This window comes from Nipponia nippon, unplaced genomic scaffold (genome assembly GCF_047370975.1).
Source record: "Nipponia nippon isolate SJK-2023a ecotype South Korea unplaced genomic scaffold, ASM4737097v1 scaffold_5, whole genome shotgun sequence".
NCBI classification, from domain to species: Eukaryota; Metazoa; Chordata; class Aves; order Pelecaniformes; family Threskiornithidae; genus Nipponia; species Nipponia nippon.
Window position 1 is genome coordinate 2,457,378 of NW_028262369.1, and position 28,000 is coordinate 2,485,377.

At 60.8% G+C, this 28,000-nt stretch overlaps 1 protein-coding gene across 2 annotated transcripts; it reads left to right on the top strand.

Annotated features, from left to right (window-relative positions):
- The first annotated feature begins 380 nt into the window (after window positions 1–380).
- Window positions 381–27,998, top strand: SRL (sarcalumenin). 2 transcript variants are annotated; one of them, XM_087733930.1, is made up of 8 exons: window positions 381–518; window positions 9,777–10,811; window positions 12,510–12,608; window positions 13,423–13,518; window positions 17,429–17,464; window positions 21,740–21,856; window positions 23,229–23,462; window positions 24,213–27,998. In XM_087733930.1, the coding sequence occupies exons 1-8, from the start codon at window positions 458–460 to the stop codon at window positions 25,022–25,024; spliced, it is 2,490 nt and encodes an 829-aa protein (XP_087590056.1). In that variant the 5' UTR covers window positions 381–457; the 3' UTR covers window positions 25,025–27,998. The 2 variants fall into 2 exon arrangements, with proteins under 2 accessions (XP_087590056.1, XP_087590057.1); XM_087733931.1 differs by lacking the exon at window positions 17,429–17,464.
- The last annotated feature ends 2 nt before the right edge of the window (window positions 27,999–28,000 follow it).

The window sequence follows — 28,000 nt, forward strand, 5'->3', positions numbered from 1 at the left end:
GTATCCCATGGTGGCTCAAGGGTGCCCCAAATCAGCCCAGGACAAGATGCCCGGGGCCACCTTCCTTTGGGGACAGATTGGGGACACCACAGTGCCACAATGCTCGGCTTTCCCTCCTCCATGAAATCCTGCTCCTGCCAAAAAGGGGCTGGGGACAGCCCCGAGGGGCTGCAGGAGCTCGGGGGCACCGACCCCGTGCCAGCACGATGCCAGGACGGGGACAGTGACCCCGCATGGGCAGTGCCACCCCAGGGACCCCATGCCAGGAGGTGGCCCACACCATCACAAGCCTTCCCGCTGCTGCAGCACTGCCATCGAGCCCCGTCCCCGGGGCCCCCCAGGAGCAGGCAAGTGGTGTAGGCAGCATCTGTGCCGGCAGCTGCCTGCCTGCCTGCCCTGCCCCGCCGCCGCCGTATAAATAGAGGCAGCGAGCGGCAGGGAGCTCCTGGCAGCCACCATGAAGGGCCTCAACCTGTTCTGCTGCTGCGTGGCCTCGCTCCTGCTCCTCGGGACTGCAGGTACGGCTGCTCGCCGGGCTGCGGGGTCCCCACGAGGGTGCGGGTGACCAGTGGGGCTATGGGTGCTCACTGGGGCTGTGGGTACCCGTGGGGCTGCAGGTCCCCATGGGGTTGTGGGTGCCCAGCAGGGCTGCAGGTGCCCATGGAGCTGTGGGTGCCTGTGGGGTACAGGCACCCAGCAAGGCCGTGGGCACCCATGGGGCTGGGGGTGCCTGTGGGGCTGGGGGTGCTCGTCAGGGCTGGGGTGCCCATGGGGCTGCAGGTGCTCACGGGGCTGCGGGTGCTCACTGGGGCTGTGGGTACCTGTGGGGCTGTGGGTGCCAGTGAGGCTTTGGGGTGCCTGCTGAGCCCAGCCGGCACCCCAGGGCTGGGTGGATGCCAGGAGGAGCAGGATGGGGTGGCAGGGGTACAGCCGTCCGGGCTCCCTGGCAGCTCTGCAGGGCTGCAGAGTCACCCCACAATGTCCAGAGGAACACAGTGGGGGGCCGTGGCCAGGAGGGGCTGGAGGGGGTCACGGGCTGGGGTCCCCCTCCGGAGCCAGGGTGGGCACAGGGGCTGTGCTGCCGCCAACGTGCCTGGGGTCACTGTCACCCATAGGTGCTGAGGTGGCTTGGTTTTGGGCTGCAGGGACTTGGGGGGGCTGCCGGAGCACCCCGTAGTCGGAGCAGGATGGGGTAGGCTGTTTGCCCTGGGGGTCTCCCCCCCACCCAAGGACTTGCCAAGCAAGATAGCACTTTGGGTGGCCCCGGACCCCTTCCCCAAGCTGTCTGGTCCCTGCTGAGCACCCCTGTCCCTGGCCGGGCGTCCCTTGGGGCCGTGCGGTGGGGCGGCATCGCCGGTACCCTTGCTTGCCCTTGAGTTAATTTGGGCCAGTTCTCTGCCTGGCCAGGCTCCGGCGGCCGCGCTGCTGGGAGCGGGGTGGCTAAGTATGGAAACAGCCGTGTAAGGGGACACTGTGCTCCCTGCAGCCGGCCTGGCCCCCCCGGCCGCTGGCCCCCCTGCGCTGCGCCGCCGCGGCCCCGCGCACGGGCACCCGCAGCTGCCGCCTTCCAGCACCCGGCACCCCCAGCCCCGCCGAGTTTTGGCCTTTTAAGGGCATCTTGGACCATTCTTGTGAATAAAAGGGGTTTGGGGCCACCGACGCATCCCACCGGTGATGGGGTGACCTCTGCGGGGCCGCGGGTTGGGTCTGGGGATGGGGCGGGATGGGAAGGTCCTCTACAGGCACGGCTGGTGGCTGGTGCCACCCTAGGCTGGGCTGGTGGCCCTGTGGGTCATCGGGGGCTTGTCACCATGGTGGGTGACCACTGGCCCAGCTCTTGGTTGTGCTGAGGCCGGCACGGAGACTGGCATGGCCCAAGCTGCGGCCGACAGCGAGGGAGCAGCCTGGGTGATGCCGTGGGACTGGGCATGGCGTTGGGCACCCGGTCACCAGCACCCTGCTGAGCCCAGGGCCAGGATGTCCCTGCCTTGGAGGAGGCTCCGGGGCTGGGAGTCGCATTGGGGTCTGCAGCCCCAGCTCCAAAGGGCAGCTGGAGCCCCCCAGGTCCCCACCTTTGGTGTCTCCTGCTTATCGGGGGGTCCCGTATTTCACCCTGGTCCTGTAGGTTTGGGAAAAAGCAGTGGCACACCTCCTGCCCGTGGTTCTGCTCCATGGGGATCAGTGGGGTTTGCATGATAAGTTTTGCTTTTCCTTTGGTACCAAGCTGGGCTCTCAGACCCGGGCGCCTTTGGGGTGCAGGAGGTGGCTTGGGGGGGGGGGTGTTTTCCCATTTTTGGGCCTTGTCTTCCCGTTTAACTCCGCTTTGGTGAGGAGAAGGCTGGGGGAGCCCAGTGGGGAACCGGGAGCTTCACCGATGCATCGTGGAGGGGTGCAATCCTGGGGGCAAGGGCAGGGTTTGGGGTGGCTCCTCCAGCACATGGGGGCATGGCCGGGTTAACCATCCCAACCTCCACCTCGGCCTAGTGGGGGATCTCCGGGGTAAAGCTGCTCTTTTTTTTGTGGATACCGGCCGAGCGTAGAAGTGGAGGGTCACCGCCCTGCATGGCAGAGTGGCTGCAGCTGGCGTTTGCTTGAGCCCAGCCGGGTTTCTGGCCACGGTGTCCCTCTGGGGAGGGAGGACAGGGACACACGGGGCTGTGCAAAGCTGGATCCCCCCTCCAGCGGCAATGTCCCCGGCTGGGGGAAAGTTGGGTCCCCGGGGGTCTCCGTGGCTGGCTGTGAGGGTGCAGAGTCCCCTGCCTCCCCGGCTGAGGCACCGTTCCCCTCTGCGATGCACCACAGTGCCGGGACATGCTGCCAGGGCCACAGCGCCTGGAGGGTTTGGTGATGCCTGGGGCTGCTGGGATCCTGTCACCACTCCCAGAGGCCAAGGGTGGGAAGTGCCCTGCACCCACACTCATGCAGCCCCGCCAAAACGGCCCACGGCCCACGTGGCTGGGGCTGGCAAAGCTCCCTGGCACGGCCGGGAGCCCCGGCAGGGGCCAGCACCCAACACGGGGCTGGGCAATAGCTCAGGGCGAGGGCACTCACCTGCTGCTCCATCCCTGCTCCTGCCCAGGGGAAGGTCTCCTTCTCCCTGCACTTGCACCTCGGGCAGAGCCCGGCCATCCTTTCCAGGCTGGGTGGCCCGTAGTGAGTCCCTGTGGCCACAGGAATGGGCCACAGGCACGGGCCACAGGCACACTGGTGAGGCAGTGCCCAGCCACCACACTCGACACCTTCGCCATGGGGAGCCCTTGGCCTCCTTGAGCCATTAGGACAAGAGGGAACGGCCTCAAGCTGCGCCAGGGCAGGTTTAGGTTGGATATTAGGAAAAACTTCTTCACTGAAAGAGTAGACAGGCCCTGGCCCAGGCTGCCCAGGGCAGGGGCTGAGTCTCCATCCCTGGAGGTATTTAAAGAACGGACAGATGTGGTGCTCGAGGACATGGTATAGATGGACTTGGCAGTGCTGGGTTAATGGTTGGACTCGATGATCTTAAGGGTCTTTTCCAACCTTAACGATTCTGTGATTCTATGATCACGGATTTGGGTGGGAGGGCTATGCCGGGCTGTGCCGTCACCACCTCTGAGCTGGGTGAGGAGTCGAGGAAAGCCCTGGCACGCTGGCATCCTCCTGCAGCAAGTGCAGAGGGCACCACGGGGCTGGCACAGACCTCTCCTGGAGACAGCGAGCGCGGGCCACCATCCCTGGGACTCCTCATCCTGCCTCAGCCTGGGAGGTGCCACCTTGGGATGGGGTCCGTCACCATGTCCTCATGGCATCTTGGGGTGTTCCCCCTCACCCAGGACAGAACACCTTGGGGTGGGCTCCACCACCGGAGTTGTGTCATCTCGGGTGGGCTCAGGACCCAGGGCACAGCAGCCATGGGGACTCCCCACCCTCACCATCCCAGGCAAATGCCCCCCAGGGTAACCAACTTCCCCAGAGGTGGGGGACCTCTGTGTCCCCATCCCACCCCACTGGACTCACTCCACCCCGCCCCAGCATCGGCACAACCGCGGGCACCACTGCCGTTGGGTGCAGGGGTGGCCACAGTGAGGCAAGGGGCTTGGGGTGCCACAGGCACCCACGGATCTTGGTTGCTTGTGCCACCTACATCCCTGTCACACCCCTGCTACCTTGCCTGGAGGAGACCCCGGCCCCCGTGGGTGCCCCATCTCTCTCCTGTTGGCTGAGTAAAGCAAGGCAGATGTCGGGGAGGTTGGCTGTGCTGTGACCACCCTCTCCCATCAGCCATCCTTGTCCCGGTGTGTAGGTGACAGCCAGCAGGGCATGACGGCAGGGACACCTCGCACGTGCATGGCCCCGGTGGCACAGGGGCACCAGCAGGTCCCCACGAGATGGCACTGGGCTGGGAGGGCTGCACTGTGTCTGGGGACAACACTTAGCGGGCTGCACTCTTGCCACGTCCCTGCCGTGTCCCTGCTCGCTGATCCGCCAGCCCCACGCAGGCGCCAGCTCCCTGCGCTGGGAGCACAGGCTCACCAGGGTGCCAAAACCCCAGCCCGGCTGGCAGGTCCAAGGGTGACCGAATCGCTCATAAAATCGCCCGTTCCCCAGGCGCTGCAGGAATAGCAGCAGGCCCTGGTGCCTTGGCAGGCCTCCGCTGGGCTATTTTCAGCTCACGGGGACATTCCCCTTGTAAGCGATAGCCCAAGGAAGCCGGTGAGCTCGTGTGCCGGTGGGGGCTGGCGGAGGGGCCGGGGAGTCTCCGGCCAGGCACCCCGAGCCAGGCCGGGGTGTTGGCAGCGGCAGCATGGCCCCGGTGCCAGCCGGGCGCGTGGCTCGACCCTGCCCACCTCCCCGCTCGTGGGGGCACGTCGTGGAAAAGGGCTCAGAGCTGCGTGGCCCCATCCCTGTGCGCCGGCTGAGCTGGGATCCCCCGTCCTGCTGCTGGGGGTACAGCTGAGACCCCCCGGGGCTGGGTACCGCTGCTTGGCATGGTCAGGCAGCGCCTCTGCTTGGCCATTCCCAAGGATTTGAGGGTCTTGTGGGACAACGGATTATCAGGCATTGACAAGTCCAAGGGTTCTCCCTGTCCTGCCCAGGTGACCAGGAATCCTTGGGATGACCAAAGAAGAGGGATGGGGAGTCTTCACCTGGGAAGACTCTCACTGAGCGCATGGAGGATGTCCCTTGGGGCCACCGGGAAGCCCTGGGTGGGTTGGTGAAGCCTCCCATCACTGGAGGCCCGGGGACAGGACCAGTGTGACCTCTCAGGAGTCCCTCCTCCAGGGGAAGGGGCTCCTCCAGCCCCAGCCATGGCACCACGCTTCCCTCGGGTCCTTCATCATCCCCCCAGGCTGCGGACCCCCCAGGGGACACCGTGGGTAGATGTTCCTCGACATACAGTGTGACATCTACCTGTGCCAAAATACATGGTGTTTTCTTGCTGTCTGCTCCCTTACGGCCCCAGATCTTCCCCGGCCAGGGAGCGGTGAGTGCTTCATCTTCCACCGCCTTGATCTTCGTGTCTTCTGCAAGTCAGGAGTTTGGGTTTTCTTCCAGATCTTTAGGGTGGGTGCCCTGTGGGGAGGCAGGCGAAAAAAACACCCCGCAGAAGTGATTCCCCGTGTTCATCTCTCAATTTAGAAAGCTCCAAGCCTGGTTTTAATCCCTTTGGTGCATCCTGGTGAGGCTTCTTTACCCTTTCTTAATCAAAATATCATGCAGTTCTAGCCGACTATTTACAGAAATCAAATTGATTTCTATTTTTTTTTCAATTAAACTTAAGATCTCCCCTACAAATGAGCTCAAGTTAGTCTGACAAAGCTGTTTCCTATACTCCTGCTGGGCTCCGCATTGAAAAACTGGAAAATGTTTGCTTTTTGCTGGTGCCTTGGGATCACGAAGCCTCTGGGCTGGGATGCTGTGGCCGGGCGTCCTGGGCTTTGGTGTGCACAAGGGTCTGGAGAGCCAACCCCATCCTTGGCCGTGCTCGTGCTCATGTCCTCTGGGCTGCTTGAGCCACTTCAGGGCACTTTCGTCTCCCAGTCGGTGAAGGTGTTGCCCTGGCTGGCTCCAAACTGGTGCTGGAGCCAGGCTCCTGCCTGCCAAAGAGCTGCCGTGTGAAACGTGTGGGCAATAAAACACCAGCGCTTCCTCCGCAGGGGTCGGCAGTGGCACTGGGCTCTGCCGGGATGGTGCAGAGCGGGAAACTGAGGCACGGGAAGAGCGGGGAGGAGATGCCGTCCTCTGCCATGCTCCGGCCGAACGCCGAGGGGGCGGGCTGCAAGGCTGGGGTGCCCAGGCCTGAGCCTGGGTGAGGGGCACGGCCGCTGCTTTGGGCTCTGCCTCCCGCCTGGGAAGGGTTACCGGCTGCAGAAAGGTCAGGCTCACAGGGCTAATCCGCCTTGACTTACTTTTCCCAGCAGCCAGGCTGCTGGCTGGCAGCAGCATGGAGCATCGTAATCCCGGGGTGCTGCACCCCCTCCCCAGCAGACCCCTGCACGGCAGCCGATGGCCAGGGCAGGCAAGGGCCAAGTGTCGCGGGGCTGCAGCTCCTTTGGGTCCAGCCGCTTTCCCTGAGGTTTTAAAGGGCTTCATCAGAACAAAGCACAGCCTTCGGGGTTCCTTCAGCCTTGCCTTTCCCTGAAAAGGAAGGGATAGACAGGTTTGGGGTGCGAGTTCCCCCCAAAACCCCACCAGGAGGACAAGGGGAGAGCAGGACTTGCAGGAGATGGTGGATAACTCTGCGCTGCAGGGGTTGGGATCCGGGCAGGGGAAGGGGGCGTGCGAAAAGCCATCCCCGCGGCGCTGCGCATCACCGGCCCCACGCTCGGGGCTCCTATTTCTGCTGGAGGGGGAGAGCGTCCCTCCCAGGGCCACCTGTGCCCATCTGTCCCTCCTAGCCGGCCCCTGCCCTGGCGCCGTCCTCGGGGGCTGTCCCTCCTGGAGGACCCATTTCGGCACTGGGGTGTTGCTGTTCCCGTGTGGGGATGGAGGGAACACCGTGGCAGGGTCATGTTCAGCCTCTGGCAGCCATCTCCATCCTTTCTGCACGGGCTTTTCCTGGGTGCAAACCAGCCGTGGCATCCTGTGGCACGCAGAGCCCCGCCATGAGCTCTCCATCACCACAACTGTGCCCCAGGGTGCTGGCACCGTGGGGGAAAGGGTCCCCAGGTCCTGACAGCCCCCCCAGCCCCTGCGTGAGATTTGGGGCAGCGCAAGTCAGGGACCCGCTGGGAGGTCAGGTCCCCAAAAGGAGCAGGGCAAGGGCTCCTCTCCGATGCCACCGGGCTGCTTGGCACAATGCAGGGTGTGAACAAGGGGAGCCCTGGTGTCACTTTACAACGTGGCTGTCCCCGCTCCCTCCCGGAGTCCGCGGGGACCCGCAGGACGGGTCCCAGGTGCGGCCGTCACCCTCGGCTGGCAGCGGGGCGAGGGGCTGGGGCCAGCAGCCGAGGGGGCTGGGGCTTCACCATCTGCACCCCACCGAGCCGCTCCTTCTGATTCCCCCCTACAGTTGCTGGGCCGTATTTTTAGCCTCCGGCGGACGCGCGGAGGGTGTTAAGCCCGTAACCTTCGGCCCATTTCACTGCTCATCGGCCGGCCATCTGCAGATCAGCACAATTTGCCTTGTGATGGATTTGGAGACCATGTAGGGGAAACAGGAGGGAGAAGGAGGTGGAGAGGGGAGAGGGACTTTATATAAGACCTTGAAGGTCACACAAAATAAAGCCCGTGACCAGCACATCGGCAGGAACATCCCAGTTGGAGCGCCTGGGGAATATTTCCCTTCTCCTGTGAGGGATGGCTCACGGTGGGTGCTGGGGTGGCCGTTGTGTCTGGCCGCGGTGGGTGATGGCCCCTCTGTCCCCCTGCATCGGGTCAGAGGGGACAGGCAGAGCCCGGACAAAGCCCTCGGGATGCGCGGGGTCTCCTCTGCCTGGCCCTGCTCACCCCCCACCCACCTTGACCCTCCCCAAACGCCTGCCCGAGGAGCTGCACTCCCCTCCCAGCCCTCCAGGTCACCGGCTATTTTGGGGCCAAACTGAGAATATCCCCATCCCTGTCAGGCGAGGGGACCCTCAGGAGACCCAGGCTGGTCTCCAGGGCCAGGCAGGGGCACGCTGGCCCCCGGCCACTTGGGGCTTTGCAGGTCAGACATAGCACTTGGCAAGCTGGGCACCCTGAGGGGTCCCAGGGGAAGGTGACCCAAAGGAGAGGGGTGCTCTGGGTGGGAGGGAGGTGGGTGGGAGCTGTGTGGAACCCATCTCCCTCCGGCTGGGAGCTGAATTCGGAGCCCGGAGGCACCTGCGAGCCGCGGGCCAGCAAGGGACGGAGGAGGTCGGCGAGGGCAGAGCAAGGGTGACCTGCGCATCCGGTTTCGGCAGGGCGAAGGGCCGCGGGGACGGCGGCGGCTCCGCCGTGCCAGGCTGCACATGAGAGTGACTGGAAACCCTGGCAGGCTGAGGCGTGCCCCGTCCCTCCCAGCTGCCTGCCGCTGGCACGGCTCGTTCCCCGGTGCGAGCCTGCCGCTGCCGCCTGACTCCCGGCTAACAGCACCACCGGCCCCGGCACGGATAGAGATGCAACCCCTTACCTGGCATCACTGGCCACAGTAAATTGGCTTGCAGTGGGCTGAGTGGTCTGGGGCTGGCACTGCGCCGACCTTGGCTCCGCTCCTCCTGTGCTCGGCCACCACGGTCCCCCATGGCCAAGCCCAACGAGCCCCAGTGCCGTGGTTTTGCCAAGGCCCTGCCGATGCTCTGCAGGACACATGGCCCCGCGGCTCCCCAGCACGGATGCGGTGCAGGAGCCGGAGGAGAGGGCTGGCTGCCAGCCAGCTGGCCATGCCCTGCGCTGCCCGTGCCCAGCGCTGCCCGCTCTGCGCCCCGCAGCCTGGGTGGAGGTGGCATTTTTTTCCCGGTTGGCATCTGCTTGCCAGCTGGAGTACAAAGGAATTATTTTCCTCTGAAACGCTTCCCTGGTATGCAGGCATTAGACGTTTCGGGGGATTATTTAGACTAGCAGCAACTGTTTGTAACGGAGACAGTATAGCCGGTGATCTTTTATTTTTGGCACCCGTTGACTAATGTTAAATTGCAGTCGGAGGCCTATGGAAAATACGGATGGCTTCTCCCGGGCTGCAGAACAAACTCATTGTGTCCCCGCCAGCCGCACAGCGCGGCAAATGCTTTCCTAGTGAAGGGATGCTCACAATAAATAGCTCCTGAGCCCTGCTGCTGGGGTCAGGCCCTGCCTGCGCTCGTCTGCCTGCGGAAAGGCAGGGCCCTGCACCGGGGAGCCCCTTGCCCCTTCCTCCCCATCGCCCCTTCTTCCTCCTCCCTCTCGCCCAGCCACCCGCCATGGCCGGTGCTGGTGATGCTCTCCCGAGGCAGGGCTGGGGAAGGACCCTTTTAACCTGCCAAGTGCCCACAGCCCCTCAAGCTACGCTTTTCGTTATTCCTTTCCCCCCCCATTTTTTAGGGCTGCTTTGCCTCCTTCCTGCAGCGCTTCACGGCAGGCGGCAGCCACAGCCCCGGGCAGCCATGGCCAGCGCGGCCATAGGGCCCCTGCTAGCATCGGCTCTGCCCCCCCCACCAACACCTCTTTGCACCCAGCTTCTTGCGACAGGGCCAGAAAATTGAGCTGGAACTAGAGAAAGTTTAGGAAAGAATTTAAACCTCTTGGTAACAGCCACAAATCTTCCCTCAGGGCCCCCCCCGGTGCTGACGGGGGGCCGGCGGGTGCCCAGGTAGCCACGTGCCGGCGCGGGTAAGACTGACTGAGCTGTTCTCATCGTTTAGAGCCACACGGCCCCGGCACGGACCATGTCGGCGGTGCTGCCGAAAGCCCCTTGCCAGCCGCAGAGCCCAGGCTGGAGGAGAAGGCAGCCGACGGCAGCCCTGAGGAGGACCAAGATGGCAGCCCTGCCAATGCCTCCTTGCCTGGCATGGCTGAGGAGGGACGTGGCAAGGGGGAGGAAGAGCCGGCGGGTGGCCCGAGTGGGGACCTGGGGCCAGGGGATGGCCAGCTGGAGGAGACCACCAAGCAGAAGGGCCAGGAAGGGCCCAGTGAGGATGCCATGCTGGGCGCCCCTGAGGCAGCACGTCATGAAGGGAACCACTGGCCTGGCCCTCAAGATGGCTTCCATGCCCAGGAGGATGAGGAACCCAGCACCAAGGAAGGAGCTTCTGAGGAGGAAGGGCAGCCTGGGGAAGAGAAAATGGAGGAGCCAAGAGCAGTGTCTGCTCCTGAGGGGGGAGAGGAAGGGGGTGAGCAGAGCTCAGAGGAAGATGACGAGCAGGAGGAGTCTGAGGAAGATGAACATGGCGAGTCTGAGGAAGATGGAGGCGAGGAAGAGTCTGAGGAGGAGGGAGAGTCTAAGGAGGAGGAAGAGATTGAGGAAGATGGTGCTGGGCCAGTAGGACCAGAGGACAGAGCTGAAGGGAGTGAGAAGGAAGCGGCCGGCCCTTTGGGCAAAAATAGCCGTGGCAAACCAGCAGCTGCTGGCAAGGGAGAAGCCGGGGATGGCCCTGCCAGCTGCCATCACCCACCCTGCGGGGATGCAGGAGACCCCGCAGCAGCGGTGGAAGACCCACCGGCAGCAGAAGACCCGCCGGCAGCAGAAGACCCGCCAGCAGCAGAAGATCCACCAGCAGCAGAAGACCCGCCGGCAGTGGTGGAAGACCCGCCGGCAGCAGAAGACCCGCCGGCAGTGGTGGAAGACCCACCAGCAGCAGAAGACCCCCCTGCAGACAAGCCATCACTGGCAGAAACGGAGAGCCCACCTGGCCACAGCACCCACCCTGCTGCCGCCGAGCCCCGGCACAGCCAGATAGGTTGGAGTCTTTTCTTGTCGGTGTGCTGTAGCAGCGAGAGTGACCTACTATCAACCCCCGGTGGAGCTGAGCTTGGCACATTAAACCGCGCCTAGTGCATGGCCCTCTCCTAACGCTTGTGCTTCCTATGCCTGCCCCTAACTGCTGCACAGCTGGGCCGGCCACGGGCGATGCAAGCGCTCATCGCAGAGATACCAAAGCTGGCCGACATTTCCCTCACTGTACTTTAAGCCCATGATTTCTTCTCTGGGTTGTGGACACGGATAAGATTTTTAACATCCAGGCCCCTTTCAGCACCCACAGACCTCTTAAAGGCTCTTTATCCTCCACCCTCAGAGTCCTCCAGACCCCTATCTCTCTTGGTGCACGCTGCCTGCGCTGGTGGGTCTCTTGTCCACCAGCCCTTGCCTTGTAGGGAAGATGTGAAGAACTAATTCAGACCGATGAGTGCCGAAGCACTGTCTCTGGCCGCGTTCGGTCAGTGAAAGGCTAGCTAAGGAAAAGGGACACCCCCTACCACGATTTCCTAGAAATGCTTGTGGACTTTGGCCCACGGGTTGGGCAGCGACCTTCAGACCCAGCTGAGTCTTTTTCTGCTTTCATCTGTAATGTCCCAGCTCCAAAAGTTCCCATTTGTGCCGAAAGGGAAACCCAGTTTGGTCTCTGTGGCTTTACTTGGCAAGTCAAAAGGTCTTCCTCAGCCCAACACTCGGTAGACACTCAACACAGTCCCAGGGCTTGGCGGTGTCCCGCTTGGCCCAGGCATCCCCAGCCCAGCCAGCCAGCACACTTCTGTCCCCAGACCTGTCCCCAAACCCCCACTAAAGCCCAACCCAGCTCCCGATATCAAAAAGGACTTGGAGCTGCACTGACCCCTTGGTGTGCCAGCACCTCCAGGGCGAGGACACCTCTGTCTCCCTGTCTCGGGGACACCGGGGTGCCTACCCCAGGCAGAGGCAGCTGCCTCAAGCTCCCAGGGCCTGGCACAGAGCCATGGGGTCCCCAGTGCCACCCCGAGCCAGGGCCCCATTCAGAGAGCTCCAGCCTGATACAGGGGCAGAGGCGGGAGAAGCAGGGGGGAATGATCCCACTGGCAAAGGCAAGGCAGCTGGGATGGGTCAAACTGGCTGGTCTCTCAAGAGCCAGCCCCAGCCTTGCACATCCTCATGTCTCTGGCTCAATGTGCAGTTTTTGGGGGGAGTGGGCAGATGGAAAGACAGAGCAGAGTGCGCCCGCAGTCGAGGCTTAGCCCTGGAGGAGCTGCAGCTGCTGGGGGAAGCGCCGGGGCAGGCAGGGGCCCCATCGGGCAGCAGGTGCCGTGCGTGCTCGCGCTACGCCCCAGCCCTGGAGCCCCTTCCAGGCACGTCCTTCGCATTCCCCGCGAGCGGCCAGCCCTCGCTCCCCCCAGAGACACGGCGTGCCTCCCTCGTCGGCCCCTACTCGGAGCCAAGCAGTTGCCCACGATGCTTCCCTCAGCAGCCACAGCCCTGGCAGCCTCCACCAAGCCTCCAGGAGCCTTTGCAAAAGAGAAACCGTACGGCACGCCAAAGGCAACAGCAGCTGCTGAGGTGCCCGGCGGGTCCGTGGGCTCGGGGGGGTGTGTGCTCCCCCATGCCCTCTCCCTGGCAGTTGCTTGTGTGAACTCCCGTGTGGATTCCCCCTCCAGCAGTAACAGGTCTCCTTGCCTTTTTCCTGCAGAAGAGGTTGAAGATGCCAGCGAGCCGACCAAGCGCGACCGGTCCCACTTGGAGAGCACCCTCAAGCTGAACGAGGACAAACCTGCCGATGATTTCTCAGGTGAGGGGTCCTGGGTGGCATTGAGCCATGTATACCTTGCTCCTTCAATCCACGTGATCCCGGCAGAACAGGTTCCTCACCATTCTGCTGCACCAAGAGCACGGATGGGATTTTCCTTCCCTAGAGTGTTTCGGTTTTAATCTTATTTCTTGTAGGTCCAGCAAAACCATATCTTCAATAAGAGGCCTTTTGCTGCTCTTGGGTTAACATATTTCAGGTATTTTAAAGACAGCCCCAAAGGTGTACAAGAATTAGGAGGCTACAAGATGCAGATAGCGAATCAGCCCAAGCCAGACACACCCCTGCCCAGAGAAGCCTGGGGCAACTTGTAATAGTGGGTTGGGATTTTTATTCCAATTATTTATTGGGTTTTGCTATTATAAGGCTTGCTTCTGCTGGCCCCACAGGCAGTCTGGACAGGAAAGAAAGCGATAAAAGCTGTCTGTGGAAAAAACTCCTTTCTTCTAGCAAGCAGCTTAGGGGTTGTGCCAGGGGTCCCTGGCATCAGGGTGGAGGGCTTTTTGGGATCACGGGTGTTGAGTGCTAAACCGCATTAACGAGAGATGTTCCTTCCATCAGCTGCTGGCACGTGCAAGTCTGGCAGCAGATGGGGGCAGTGCCCAGCAGGGGAGGGGCATCAAAATGCGTGACTGGGATCAGTTTGGCCAAGATTTCAACTGTGAGCCAAGTCCCTTGATCCACAGCTGAGTCACCCTCAAGATCTGCAGGGAATGCCCGGCAGCTTACCTAGGAGGGACTCAACCAAGGTGGTGGGGTTTGCCTTTCACCTGTCCGCATGCTTCTGCCCTTGCAGGAGTACTGCAGCGGCTGAGGAAGATCTACCACTCCTCCATCAAGCCCCTGGAGCAGTCCTACAGATACAACGAGCTGAGGCAGCACGAGATCACAGGTAACACTACGGGCACCGGGGTCTCCAGCACCATCAGGTCATTGGGATGCAGATAACAGCGCAGAGAGCAGATCACGGAAAGGCTCGGGTAGTTCATCTTCCTTTGCAGCTTCCCAAGAAGGCCACGAACATGCTGGGCTTAGAGGCCGTGCCCTAGTGAACCCAGCGGCAGGCATTCCTGCATCTGCCTTAGCCCATCTGCTGTCAGGATCATCTGCGTAGGCTGAGCATTGAACCCTGCCTGCTTCGGGTCCTCCACCTGCTCAACATCAATGCCCTGTACCCCTGCCAAGCAGAGATCACGACCCAACGAAACAGGCTTGGCAAGGAAGCTTAGGGCCTCTCAAGGCTGGGGATGAGCTTCCTGGGGGTGGCTGGAGCTGGCACCCTTCCTGCTCAGTACAGGACACAGCCATGCAGGCAGGGTATCCCTCAAGCTCGGCAGCCTTCACTCATCCTGGGAGTTAGAGTTGCCACCCCTTGGCAATACCAGACACATTGGATCAGGTGAGCAGGTCCCCGTGGCCACAGGCATTGGCTTGGGCTGAGCCCCAGCAGTACACGTGTCCCTCCAGAAGAAGAAAGTGCAGCCCTGGGCTCAAAGATGCTCACGAGCTACAGGAAGCTTTTGTGACCCATATGACACAAGCAGACCCATTTTCCCAGCACAGATGGCTCAAGCCCAAGTCTGAGGTCCCTGTTCACCAGGGTAACTCCCCTGTGAGCCCCGACTCAAGCCCTGTCCTGAGCCGGGGCCAGATGCCCCCTGTGCCTTGGCTGGGCAGGCAGGGGATGCCCGAGTCCCTGCTGCCTGTGGGCTGTATACCCACATCAGCATCCTGCCAGGGTCCCTCCTTGTCCTAAGTTCTGCCTCTCTCCCCAGGTGTCCTCTGGGCTTTGGCCTCACACCCCCTGTGGCCATGCCCTCCCTCCTGGTGAGACAGGACCCAGTTACACCCTCCGCACCACACAGACCTTCCCTTTGCAGCTGGGCTCCTCTGCTCCATCAGCACATGGGTCCTGCGTTCATTTGGGCAAACCCCTGGGACACATCCCCTTAGAGCAGAACCCCTGTTTTCCAGACACCCCCACTGCAACTCCTAAATTAGCATCAGACATTTTGTAAGCAGGCTTGAACATCTCCATACCCAGCCGGCTCATCTCCAGCTCAGAGCCAATGGGGAGCACAGGGGACCCATGGGGCAGGGACAGGGCTGTAGAGTCCTCAGCACCAGCCCAGATCCTGTCCTCTCAAGACACAGAGCACCCTGGACATCATCCACCACCCACCCGCAGGTGTTCTGGAGGGGGCGTTTGTAGGTCCCATGAGACATGAGCCATGCCTAGCTGCCTCCTGCAGCCAGCTCCGTGACGCTGCCTGTGCCTGCCTCGCTCTGTGCTGCTTGCCAGCAGCTGGGGACCACGATCTGCTTGCCATGGGGGAGAGCAACCGGGAGGGTCACAGCAACACGCCATGCTGCAGCCAGCACAGGAGGGGTGCCCCATGGACCCTCACCCCACAGCTGCTGTCACCCACCCTGTGTGCCAGCCTGTCCCCTCCCTCACGTGGTCAGCACAGCACTGACAAGTGCCATGGGACGGAGCACTGTGAGCTGTAGGGCCGGCACCCCGGTGCGGAGCCCCACAGTCTCTTCGGCAGTGGCACCGTGCAGCGAGGAGGGCCCAGCCATGCCCTGTCCCAGGTGTCCCCATCCTGGAGCTCACAGACTCAGCAACACCCTGACCTCCTCCCCAAGCTGCTTTGGTCCATGTTGGTGGCGGTGCAGGCATCAGCATTTACTGTCAGCTCATCCTGGGATGCTGCCTAGGAGAACATTTGGGGTTACAGGGGCAGCTGGCGAGCTCCCAGCCTCTAACGCTCGCTTTGCTGTTCAGTGCCAGATGCAGCCCCCAGCCTCAGTTCCCAGCGCGTTTCCGTGCTAAGGACATCCCACCCTGCCCTTCGGCCATCCCGTACCCGATCAGCCACCTCCCTGCTCCCTTTTTGGGAGAAAGCAAGCCTTCCTCAGGCCCCTGCTGCCTTCCTCCCACCCAGCTCCTGAGGAACAACCACCAACCCTTGTGTTCTCCCAACCCAAGGCCACTCAAACCCAGCTCCTGAGCAGGACTCACCACAGACAGCAGCTCCTGCTGTTCCTCAGCCTCACCTCACAACTCTCCGCAGCCCATTCTCCTTCACCCCAAGGAACAACCATCCCTCAGCTGACAGTCCCCAAGGTCAGCTCCCAGCACAAGCACCCAGCTCACCCCGTGGGGTCCCACACAGCATCCTCCCAGCAGCGCAGATGCAATCCCAGAGCTGGTAACCCATGGTCGCAGCTTCCCAACACACACCTTACAGACCAGGGAAGGGCACACGGACACCGTGTTGCCTGCAGCCCCTGTCTCAACCACAAGAGGCCCTGGTCATACTCCCATCAGAGATGTTTCTCCTACCACCAAACTCCTTGAAGCACCTCTGCCACCCCAACCCTACCCTGGCACATACAACTTCAGCCTGAAGATCTAAAGCCCAGCAGTTTGCCTTTAATACTCACAGATCCAGCTTTTCCCAATCCCTCATTAGCAGTGTAATTAGAGAAACCTGCAAATTAGTTAGAGGGTTGATCCCCTTTGACTTTACAAGGTGAGGATATGGTGGGGCTGAGGGAGCCTTCTCAGCCGCTTCCTCTGCATGGTGGCCCTGTCCTGAGCGGGTTCATCGCATCGGTGGTGCCCCTGCAAGCCGGGAGATGCCCCCAGCCTCTCCCCCTGCGCCCACCGCCGTGGCAGCAGGGAGGCTGGAGGGTGCAGAGCTGCCGGCTCAGCTGGCCGGGAGGAGCGGGACAGCTGGGAGAGCGGCGGGGCAGGCCTGTCATGGAATATGTGTGACCTTTGGAGGTGTAAGCCAATATAGAGGGGTGCCATCGCAAGCACCTTTGCCCCGCCATTACACGGCAGCCCTCCATTTTGTCTCCCTTCTTATCGGCTCCGCTCGCGCGCACCAGCCGGTGTAATCCAAGGAGCCCCTCTGCTCCCCGCAGCTCGCAAAAACACCCGGGGAGATGAGTACCACCTGTCCCGGAGGAGCTGCGACCACCACCGTCAACCTAAGACCCTAAATTGTTGGGGTGCATCCCAGAAAACTCACCCCACACCCCCTGCTTACAGCGTTGTTTAAGCCTGGCAGGTGCCATCTCCTTTTTCCCGCCTGCCGTCCTCCCGTGTCTCTGCTCTGCCATCCCACCTGGGTGCATGCGTGCTCCGGCTGGGTCCGTCTGTCTGCTTGGTCACCCCGTAGGGACTGTCCCTAGCTCAGGGGTGAGGGACTCTCCCGGTCTGGTGATGGGAAGCTTGCTGTGAAGTCGTGCCTGTTTGTGGTGCATGCTGGTGGCCTTAATTATCGTATATGCGCTGATTAGCATGTCCGTATAGGGAATGACTTCCCAGTTGCCATCACCAGCCACCCTATGGCTGGATACGGGTAACCACACCACTGGGGTGGTCAGGACACTTGTCGGGGCTGGTTGCTGCCTTAACCACAGCTTGTTGGGCTCCGTTTGCTCGGTGAATGTTGCTGGGGAAGGCAATAACTCGGCTAAGCGGGGCAGAGGGTTGGGGTGCTGTCTCAGATGCGGCAGCTCTCCTGGGGCTGCTCCCCCAAGCCACATTCCCAGTGTGCAGGGCAGACCGGGGTTTAGCGCTTGTCCTGGTAGCTGCGGGTCTCGTTGCTTACAGACTGTAACTCCTTCTCTCCTGCTGGGAATGTGGCCGTCGCTGGCTTTTCCTGCCCACGAGAAGGCCAGGGCCAGTCTTCAGCTCCCTCCTCGGCCTGGGCCAGACCCAGGCAGCCGCGTCCCTCCTTCGACTCACGGTACCTTTTCTCTCTCCCCGTGTCCCCTGCTAACAGCTTACCCTGGACGCACCCTGGGCTCCTCCGCCACAGGTTGGTATCGCTGCCTGCTACCTGCATGCTGCCAGCGCTGCCTGAGCTCTTTGCTGGCCTCAAGCTTTCCTGTTCACCTATTCAGACGTCCCAGGCACTGAGCAGACCCCGGTTATCGGCATCCCATGGCACCTGCTGGAGCCGGCGCCTCTGGCCCTACCAGAGCTTGGCACGTGTGTCGCTGCACTTGTCTGTCCCCGGCCTGACTCTGTGCACCCCAGCTTGCCCAGGCTTTGACACCTTTCCCTCTTGGGTTAAGACTCAAGAGGCTGCGTATTCCTCTAGCGATGGTTCAAAGGCGTTTGTGGTGGACCTGTGGGTCGATCTCCCACCCATGTCACAAACCGGAGGAGCCCAGCAGATAGCCCACCCTGCAGGGGAGCTCTTCCCACCCTTCACCCTCCTACGTGCAGAAACTTTCCCGAACGTCCACCCTTGATCCTCCCCGGCTGCAGTTTAAGCCGATGAGCCCGCAGCAGCTGTCCCGGTAACACAGGCTGGCCCCTGTGCGGTGGCCTCAGCCCCCTCGGGAGCCAGAGCTGGCTCCTCTCCCTGCCTGTCCTGCTCGGGGTGCGCTGCCAGGTCCCCCCCAGAGAATCAGGAGATGGCAGACGGGCCAAGAAGCACCAGCCAACACCCAGCCCTTCCCCTGGGTCTGGTGCTGGGCCATGGGGACAATGTCCCTGCTGCAATATGAGGCAGGGAAATCCCATCTTCTGGCCCTTCTGTCCTACCCCACGGCTCCCGCTGCCGGATCCTGCCGAAACGGGCTCCTCCACACCCCGGTCCTGGACGCGGCAGAGCCCTGCCAGTGCCTGGAGGGCCTCTGGCTCCCTGTCATACCAGCATGCCGGCAGCGGAGAGGGTTGTAGATATATATAGCGTATTTCGATAGCTGTCTTATCTGCATCTCTAGCTGCAGGCGCACACACGCGTGCGCGCGTGCTGCTTGTGTGGGCGTACGCGCGCGGGGAGCACGACGCGGAGGCAGGCGCAGGCGGTCTGCAGCCACGTGTGGCTTGTCCCTCCGTCTGCGGGCACACGTGCTGTGCGGATACTCGTGGCTTTTCGCGAGCAAGCTGGCCAGCCCTCCAAGGGCCGCCGGGCAGCGCATCCATGCCGTAGGCAGAGCGGCCGGCGGTGTTTGGGGTACAGGGACAGGGTGGCAGCGTGGGCAATGCTGGAAGAGTCTCCCCAGGTGTTTTAGCCTTCCCGGGTCATTTGAGGACAGAGCAAGACCTTTGTGTCCGTGGTTCAGTCTGAACAAGGAGAGGAAGGAGGTTTTTCTGCGTCCTCCACTTTGCCTAGCGTCCTCAGGACAGACTGGCACAACGGGGGGTGAGCCGACACCAGGCAATTCTGCCGGCCTTGAGGACAAGGAGGGACAATACCCAGCCCAGGGTTAATCCCAGCCCAGAGCAGCAGTGCTCCCATCCAAGGGCAGCCTGGCGTTGCAAGCAGCATGGAAAAACCTCCCAGAAAGCCACTGCTCTAGGAAAAAAAAACCTTTTCGGGCATCCAAATTGCTCCTAGCTCAGAGCTGAACAGTCCAAGACAAATGCAGGCTCTGCGGAGGGAGACGTGACCTTCCTGGCCTTGTTTGCCAGGTGCTTTGCGGGATCACAGCATGCTCTTTTCCCTGCAAACCTGGCAGCTTAGAGAAGCTGTGTTTTAAGCTGCTGTGTTTTAAGTAGGACCACTGATGAAGGGGTGCAAGGTTTGAGGACCCCCCTGCTTGCAGGCAGGGCCTGATCATGCACCAGCATGCGACCGCTTCTGCGAACGCCACTGGGACGTGCCTGGCTTGAGCTGGCATGAGCTTGAGCTGGGATGAGCTTGAGCTGGGAGCGAGGCAGGCTGGGCTGGGAGCGAGCAGCCACAGGGTGGCTGGAGAGAGCTGCTGTGATGGAGCTGCTGTGATGGAGTCGCTGCCATCCCTGCCCTGCAGCAGGCAAGGACCGGCTCTTTTTACCCCTGGCCAGACCATCAAGGTGACCCATATCGGTGCTGAACAGACAGAGCGGAGGGACGTAGCAGGGACAGATGTCACCCTCCTGGGTGGGAGACGCTCTCTGGTCCCCCAGCCCCACGGCCCGGGCAGCAGCAAGGAGGACCCATGCATGGCCTCACATCCTCGGAGCTGCTGTGCTACCCGGAGAGCTGCAAGGATCCCGTGCTTGGCACTGCCCGCAAAGCCCGTGGGGTGCCAGTACCCCATTCCCAAAGCAAGGGGTGGAGATGGGCTCGGCGAGCTGTCGGTGACGCAGCAGGGGGGCTGCCGATGTCACTGCCCGCCTCGGCACAGCGGAGCAGAGGTGGGGATGCGAAGTGGAGCCGGGGCGCGCGGGCTGCCTGCATTCACACAGCCACGCCTGGCCAGGAACCTGTTACGAAAGAGCACGCAGGGACCCGCCTCAACCCACTGGCACAACATCACAGGGAATCATCATCATCATAATCATCCGAAACCCAATTAAAGCCGGCAAGCGAACAGAGCAGCAGCGATAGAGTGGCACAGAGGAATGATTAATAATGAAAGTCCGAGGTTTCAACATTTGTTTTTGTCCCGTGTGAGAAGACAACGTTGGATCCCCGTGGCTCGCAGGCAGGGAGCAGGCAGGGAGCAGGGCCTTCCCCCAGTTCGCATGTGGCTGCCCTGCTTTGGGGAGGAGGGTTGAGCTGCAGCTCTGCCCCGTGGAGAGATGTCCCCGGGCCATTCCCGTCCCCGGCCGTGACATGGTGGCCCTGCGATGGGGAGATGCAGGCAGGAGGAGGCTGGCACGCCCTGCCCGACTCCTGCACCCATGCTCAGATGGGTTCGGTGCGGACCTGCCATGCAGTGCCCTCCAGCACCCTCGGGAGCAGGAGCTCAGTACCACATCGGCTTTGCGGCTCCCCTGTCTTGGAGATGGATCCCCGGCTTGCTGGAAAGCTGCTGGCTCCTGTGTGGGCAGCAGCCACGGAGCAGCGGGGTCTCCCAGCCACCGCAGGGAAAATAGCTCTGCTTTAGGAGTGGGGCCAAAGGGAGGGTACCGAGGGCAGCACGGGTCCCCCAGGGGGCCCTGGGCCACAGGGGAAGGCTCAGCTCCAGCTGAGGGGCGGCAGACGCCCCGGGGACTCTGCTGGGTTGATGTCGTGGCAGGGTGGCTGCAGCTTGCTCTGCCCTCTGCCATCTGCCACCACGGTTCTCCTGGCACCGGGTTCATCTGGCTACATCAGTGCGGGTACACGAATGGGGATGGGGAAGGTTCCCACCAATGGGAACTCACTCATCCAGTTTTTACTTCCATTTCTGGCCTGACTTGGGCTCGAGCTGACTAGCAGGCTCCCGGCCGTCCTGGGCACGGCTTGGGGGCTGGCACAGGCCGGGGGCTCCTCTGGCTCTGCCGGCTGCCTGCCTGCCTGGGGGCTGGGGGCGTCCATCAGTGTGGGCACAGGCTGATTGCACAAGTCCCGCTCGAGCAGGGATCGCTCCTGGGGCAGTGGCCATGTGTGTCCGGCGACCTCCGAGCTCCCAGACCGACCGCGTGGCATCAGGACAGGTCCTTACGGGCCCATCGCCAGCCTCCTTGAGCCCCTTAGCAAACTGCAGGACCTGCAGAGCGCGGGCTGGGGACTGTAGTTCATTCTCCTCCTGCCTTTCCCCAAGCCCAAAGCAGGGACCCTCTGCTTGACCGGAGGGCAGGGAGCCACGACCTGAGGGGCAGATCCCTGTGAGGGTATGGTGGACATGCAACGCAGGCAGCCGGCCCAAGGCTCGCACCGCGCTTACCAAGCACCGTGCCACAGTGTTGCTCCTTAAACCACGCCAGCTCCCTTTGCACGAGGCATTCGCCCAGTTGCAGCATGGCCACCTCCTTCGCATGTCCCGTGCTTTGCGGTGGCTGCCTTCGAACAACACTCCACCCCCCAGCCAGCCCCAAACTCACTTTGGCTAAACCAGAACCGAACCAAGACAAGGTTTAAAAGACCTTCAAATCCTTCTGTAGTCTAAGAAAGACCAAACCTCAGAGAAGGTCGGACAAGGTTTGCTCTTGCTGCAGCGAAGTGGGGTCTCCTGCAGAGCATGGTGACGTCCCGCTCCTGCAGACACCGGGGCCGGTCGCTGGGCGATGCCTTGGCTCGCGAATGGCTGGTGGCCCCAAAAGGGTGGCTGTTTCCCCGGCAGCATCACCGTGCCGCTCAGATGGGATGCTCGTTACAGCCGGGAGTTAATCGCGCAGCGGCGACGGCTATTGTTTCTTCACTTCCTCTTGTTATTTCCCCTCTCCGCAGATGGGGAGATCACTTCCAAGCCAATGGTGCTATTCCTGGGACCGTGGAGCGTCGGCAAATCCTCCATGATAAACTACCTCCTCGGGCTGGACGACACTCCCTACCAGCTCTACACAGGTACCACGCTCACTGCTCCCTCCCTGCTCCACCGAAGGTGTGCTGGCACCCGCATTTCTGCACCCACGCGGTCAGCAATTCCTGGCCGCATCTCTTCGATCCCTCCCCACTACGGCAGGTAGGTTGTGCCCAGGTGGCCAAGAGGGCCAATGGCATCCTGGCTTGTATCAAGAATAGCATGGCCAGCAGGACCAGGGAGGTGATGGTGCCCCTGTACTCGACACTGGTGAGGCCGCACCTCGAGTACTGTGTTCAGTTTTGGGCCCCTCACTACAAGAAGGACATCGAGGGGCTGGAGCGTGGCCAGAGGAGGGCAATGAAGCTGGTGCAGGGTCTGGAGCACAAGTGTTATGAGGAGCGGCTGAGGGAACTGGGGTTGTTTAGTCTGGAGAAGAGGAGGCTGAGGGGTGACCTTATTGCTCTCTACAACTACCTGAAAGGAGGTTGTAGCAAGGCAGGGGTCGGTCTCTTCTCCCTCGTAACAAGCGATAGGATGAGATGAAACGGCCTCAAGCTGCGCCAGGGGAGGTTTAGGTTGGATATTAGGAAAAACTTCTTCACCGAAAGGGTGGTCAAGCATTGGAACAGGCTGCCCAGGGCAGTGGCTGAGTCCCCATCCCTGGAGGTATTTAAAGAACGGATAGATGTGGTGCTTGAAGACATGGTTTAGTGATGGACTTGGCAGTGACAGGTTAACAGGCAGTTGGACTCGGTGATCTTGAGGGTCTTTTCCAGCCTTGACGATTCTACGATTCTATGAGGTTGCGATTGGGGTCCATGCCGCCCCGCTGCAGTGCCACGTGGAGGGGGAGGTTCCCCGCCGCGGCACAGGGCCTGTCCGCCCTCCGTGGGGAGGAGGAGGGCATCTCACCCTGCAGCATCCCTATCCTGCAGCACAGGGTTCAGCGCCTCTGACCCCGACCACGAGAGCAGCGGTCATGCCGCAAGGGCAACTCGCCCTTGTCTTCTCACCTTCTGTCCTCATGTGGAGCCAATTAATTCACCCTCCCAGGAGAAAATCCATTCCCCTTCCCTCCTCCCTGCTCCCATGGATGTCATCTTGCAGCTGAGGGCAGATGTCCATGGCCAGCTCTGTGCCGGGGTAATGAGGGCTCCCAGGAGGTGGTTCTCCAGGGCGTCTTGTGCAGTCAGGCCACTTCCAGAACAACCAGTCCCCACAGAAAACAGCCCTGCTAGCATGTTCTCAAGAGGTTTGGCAAGAATTTCATGGCCCCGCTGCTCGCCTTCCCCTGGCATCTCTTGGCAAGCAAGTGATGCTCCTGAGCTCCCCGGCTAGTCCCGGGCCAGCCCTGTCATGTCCATTGCCTGGCATGGATTTCACAGCTCTGCTGCTCCTCTCGTTGCTGGGCAGGGGCAGAACCCACCACCTCCGAATTCACTGTCATCATGCACGGCCCCAAGCTGAAGACCATCGAGGGCATTGTGATGGCTGCTGACAGCGCCCGCTCCTTCTCACCCCTGGAGAAGTTCGGGCAGAACTTCTTGGAGAAGCTGATAGGGATCGAGGTGCCCCACAAACTGCTGGAGCGAGTCACCTTCGTGGATACACCGGGCATCATTGAAAACCGCAAGCAGCAAGAACGAGGTAGGGGTTTAACTGGGTTCATCTAAGGGACTCCAGAAAACGTGTTGTAATGATGTGAGATGACAAAGATGGCTGAAGCACAACGGGGAAGCAGGGCTACAAAAGGGGTCTTCCGTTGGAGGGGATGGTGGCGTTTGTCTGCCCATGGCAGCAGCTGGGGCCTGGGGAACATACCCGACTGTCATCAGCTAGAGCAGCCGTTTCTGCTGTTGGAGGTGTGACGGTCAGGCGTTTTGGCAAGGTGTTTCCTGGGGACTCCTCGGGCTGTTGATTGCCTGCCTTGGCTCAGCATTTAATGCCCTGTTTGTCACCCCTGGAGCCAGGCTTTGCCGATGGCTGGTGCTACAGCACCATCCCCACAGCACCTGGGATGCCAGGACAGATCAGCTGGGCTTCTTGACCCACTTGGTGCTCACTGGGGAAAGCAATGATGCGGCCGATATCTGCTCACAGGAGCAGCGGGAACCTATGGCCAGCAACAGGGAGAAGGAAGGTTTGGAGGTGAGGCTGAGGGAGACACGCGGGCCCAGCCACACAGGGATGGGTTTTCATGCCAAGAAATTCTGAAGTGTTTTCAGCACATGAGAAACAGGTTCTGGGCTGCATGGGAAGTCTGCTGTGTCTCACACCCTGTCCAACCCAGACGGGGCGTGAGACACGGCAGGCTCAAGGTTTATCTATGCCTTGACCTGAAGGGACTCATCCTGCGCTGGCCATTTCTGCTGGATTTCTCTCTTTCCTCTCCTCAAGGTTACCCGTTCAACGACGTGTGCCAATGGTTCATTGACAGAGCTGATCTCATCTTCGTTGTCTTTGACCCTACGAAGCTGGACGTGGGCTTGGAGCTGGAGATGCTGTTTCGCCAGCTGAAGGGCCGCGAGTCTCAGATCCGAATCATCTTGAACAAAGCCGACAGCCTGGCCACCCAGGAGCTCATGAGAGTCTACGGTGCCTTATTCTGGAGCCTGGCTCCTCTCATCAATGTCACAGAGCCACCCAGGGTGTACGTTAGCTCCTTCTGGCCCCAGGAGTACCATCCAGATACCCACAAAGACCTGTTCCTCAAAGAAGAGATATCACTCCTGGAAGATCTCAACCAGGTGATCGAGAACAGGATGGAGAATAAGATCGCCTTCATACGCCAGCACGCCATCCGGGTGCGCATCCATGCCCTTTTGGTCGATCGCTATCTACAGACCTACAAGGACAAAATGACCTTCTTTAGCGATGGAGAACTGGTGTTCAGGGACATTGTGGAAGATCCTGACAAGTTCTTTATCTTTAAGTCCATTCTGGCAAAGACCAATGTCAGCAAATTTGACCTCCCCAACCGCGAGGCTTACAAGGACTTCTTTGGCATCAACCCCATCACCAGTTTTAAGCTGCTGTCTCAGCAGTGTTCCTACATGGGAGGGTGTTTCCTAGAGAAGATCGAGAAGGCCATCACTCGCGAGCTTCCCGATCTCCTGGGAAGCATCGGCTTGGGGAAGAAGCCCAACGTTCTCTCCTGCGACATCACCGGCTGTGGCGAAACCCCAAAGAATCGCTACAGGAAGCCCTAAGGTGTTCTGTAATATAACCGTCCACGTGTTCCTACCGGTGAATGAGCTTATGTCTTATCTGTCCAAGAAGCCACGGTTTGTTAACCCTTTGAGTGCCACACTGGCAAAGGCTACTGTACGATGAGGACTTTGAGTCATTGACATCGATGGCAGGGGAAGATGGGTGGGCATAAGAAAGAGAATAAAAACTGTGAATTCCTGACATTTTATCTTTGTTCTTTCAAGTAGAAGGCAATGTTTAAGCTGTAAGTATGAGCAATGCACGGTGAGCTAGAACTGTAGCTGCTTTTTCACTGGTGCCAAGAATGCGTGAACAGGAATTTCAACCTCTGCATCCCCGAAGCCGGCAGGGAGCGAGACCGAGGGCACGACGTGCGAGCACAGGGGAGAGCGGTGACACATTAACCTGGGGCATCACCGGCAGCCCCGGGGGCAAAGCGCTGGGCAGGGAAAGAGAGGCCAGGTCCCGGCTGTTGTTTTCAGGCACAAACATCCTACAAAAAATTGTTCTTATTTTTCTTTCTGAGGCTTTTAGGTCGCCTGGTGAGTTCTCCTTTTGCATAACAGCTGAGCTGAGCTTCTGCAGCCTTCACCTGGGTGTTCGCCTTAAGAAGGAGCTTTCGCAGGGGCGTTTGTAGCTCCAGACAGGTAGCCATGGTGGAATTTGCAAGTCCATGTCAGAGGAAGAAGTGGGCTGGAAAGGAGCTGCCGGCACTGGCTGAGCTGTGCTGGAGGAGGAGGGCCAGCACCCCAAATCACACAGTCCCACAAGGAGCCGTGAGCAGGTTTTCCTCCCCCTGGGCCAGCACAGGGACAGGGCATTTGGTGCCTGCCTGTGCCACCAACCTCAAAAACCCACGCTGGCAAGTCAAGCCTGAGGATCAGCAGGGCTCCGAGGGCGAAGGGTTTGGCAGTTTGACCTTGTTCAAGTCCGTGTTGCTGATTTCTCAGTCAGACCCCCGTGTTTTTGTGCTCTGTGGAGGGAGGCAGGAACGGGGCGTCCCTAGCCACATCCTTTTTGCCCATGGGCTGATCTCTTCTCCCTAGGACAAGCCAGGCAGGTTCGTCCGGCTTGTTCGCCAAACTTCCCCCATTTTAGCCATGATTTGGTTGGCTTGTCTCTGTGCATCAGTGCTCAGTCCTGGGAGGAGAAGGAGTACTGCTTCGGAAGCACCCGAGCAGCGTGAGGTTCCCTGTGGACAGCTGACCTTGAAACCTGGCAGCGAAAGCCGGGGGATCAGGGGCGGCCTCGTCACTTGGCCCTCACAGCCAGCACAGCTGCCAAGCCAAGCACAAACCAACCAAGAGGTAAATGTTGCCCTGGATGGAGACCAGTGCCTTCAAGCCCACCAACAACCTGCTGAATGTCCTTTCTCCTTCCTCCTGCCAAACGACCACAGCCAGCGCTGCTCTCCAGGAAACCTCTGGAGCAGAGGGACTTACCTGTGACAGGAACGAGAAGGCGTGGAGGTGCCATGAGGCAAGAAAAAGGCAAAAGGAATGAAAGAGGGAAAGAGAAAGCTGGGAATGGAAGGCTCTGTTGCAATGGGAAGGGTGTGAAGGGCAGCGCCCATCGTCTCCACGTGCCCAACAGGACGCGGGCTAAGGCAGAAGGTCCGAGGGAGCTCCATGTCCCCGGCACTGATGCCAGGTGCTGCGAAGAAGAGGTCCCCTCGAGTCCAGGTGAGTTTTGGGGAACGCCAAGGGACTTCCATGCTCTTTGCCTCTGCTTCGTGGTAGGACCCTACCTTTGAGCTAATGAAGATGGGACCCAAATCTACGTCCAAGCATGGGAAGGGGCATGGCTCATACAGAAGGATTTTGCCCACAGCGCAGAGGGGACTGGTGGTACGATGAAGGCAAGCAGAGCATCGGAGCCAGCAGCAGCCAGAACAGCCCGGAGAGAAGTGATGTGCTCGTGAGCCAGTGCTGCGAGGTTTCAAACCTGCCCCGGAGCCGCTGCCCCACTCCGCTGCTGCTCCTTCTTCCTTCTTGTACGTGATCCCGCTGCTCATTGGTGTCCCTCTCTGGCTCACCTGCTCCTCCTCGCCTCTCACTCTTCGCTGCCAGGCTAGTCTGCATGGTTTTCTTAAGAGCTAATGGAATAGAAACGCCGACAGAAACAGGCTAATATTGTCACTGTTCCTGCCGTCACGCTGTGTGTCACTGTCACAGCCATCAAACGTTTCTATTTGCAAGCGCCGTATCGCGCCATCTCTTTCCTTGCTGCCCCGTCCCCCCAAAGCCCGTGGGCTCTGGGGTACTCGGGGTAAGGTCCCTGTCCCAGGAAGGAGCTCTGACCCTCCCTTACGGCCTTGAACCCGAAGGCACCGTCGCTCTGCTCTCAGGCCGCTCCCATCATTCTCCCCATCTCTTCTCTGTTTTCCTTTTCTTTTGCTTTATTCTCCAGCACTCGTTGCCTCCTCTCCTCCCTTTCTCTTCCCTTCAGCACCCGCACGCCCTATGCAAAGCCCTGGGTGTCCCGGATGGGGCTCCTCTGTGACAGCCAACACCTTTTTTCCTTCCCCGATATCGTACGTTAGGGTTCTCTTTCCAAAGCGATGGCAGCGTGGTCCGAAGCTGGGTTTTCTGCTGCCTGTGATGTGCGCTGACTCCGCTCCGCGCTGGCTCAGGGAGATGCCGACACGGAGATGCCTCCTCTCCCATGGATCCAAGTGGCTGTCGGTCCCAAGAGGACTGCGGTCCCCAGCCCAGCTCTCTCCGAGCTTTCTTAGGAGAGCTCTGGGAACCTGGGGGTGGAAATGGGGAGCAGGGAGACCTTTTCGTTTTGCCAAGAAACACCAAGCTCCCGCAGTCGCGGTGCCGGGGGGGTGAGCATCTCGCCCGAGAGCATCGCAGGAGGGAGGGAGCTGGGACACAGGCCCACATAGATGCCCGTGATCGCGTGCATTAGGATAAAACTGTCAGCTTGAACACCAGCCTGTCTAATAAAACCTGGTATTTTCCAAACAGACT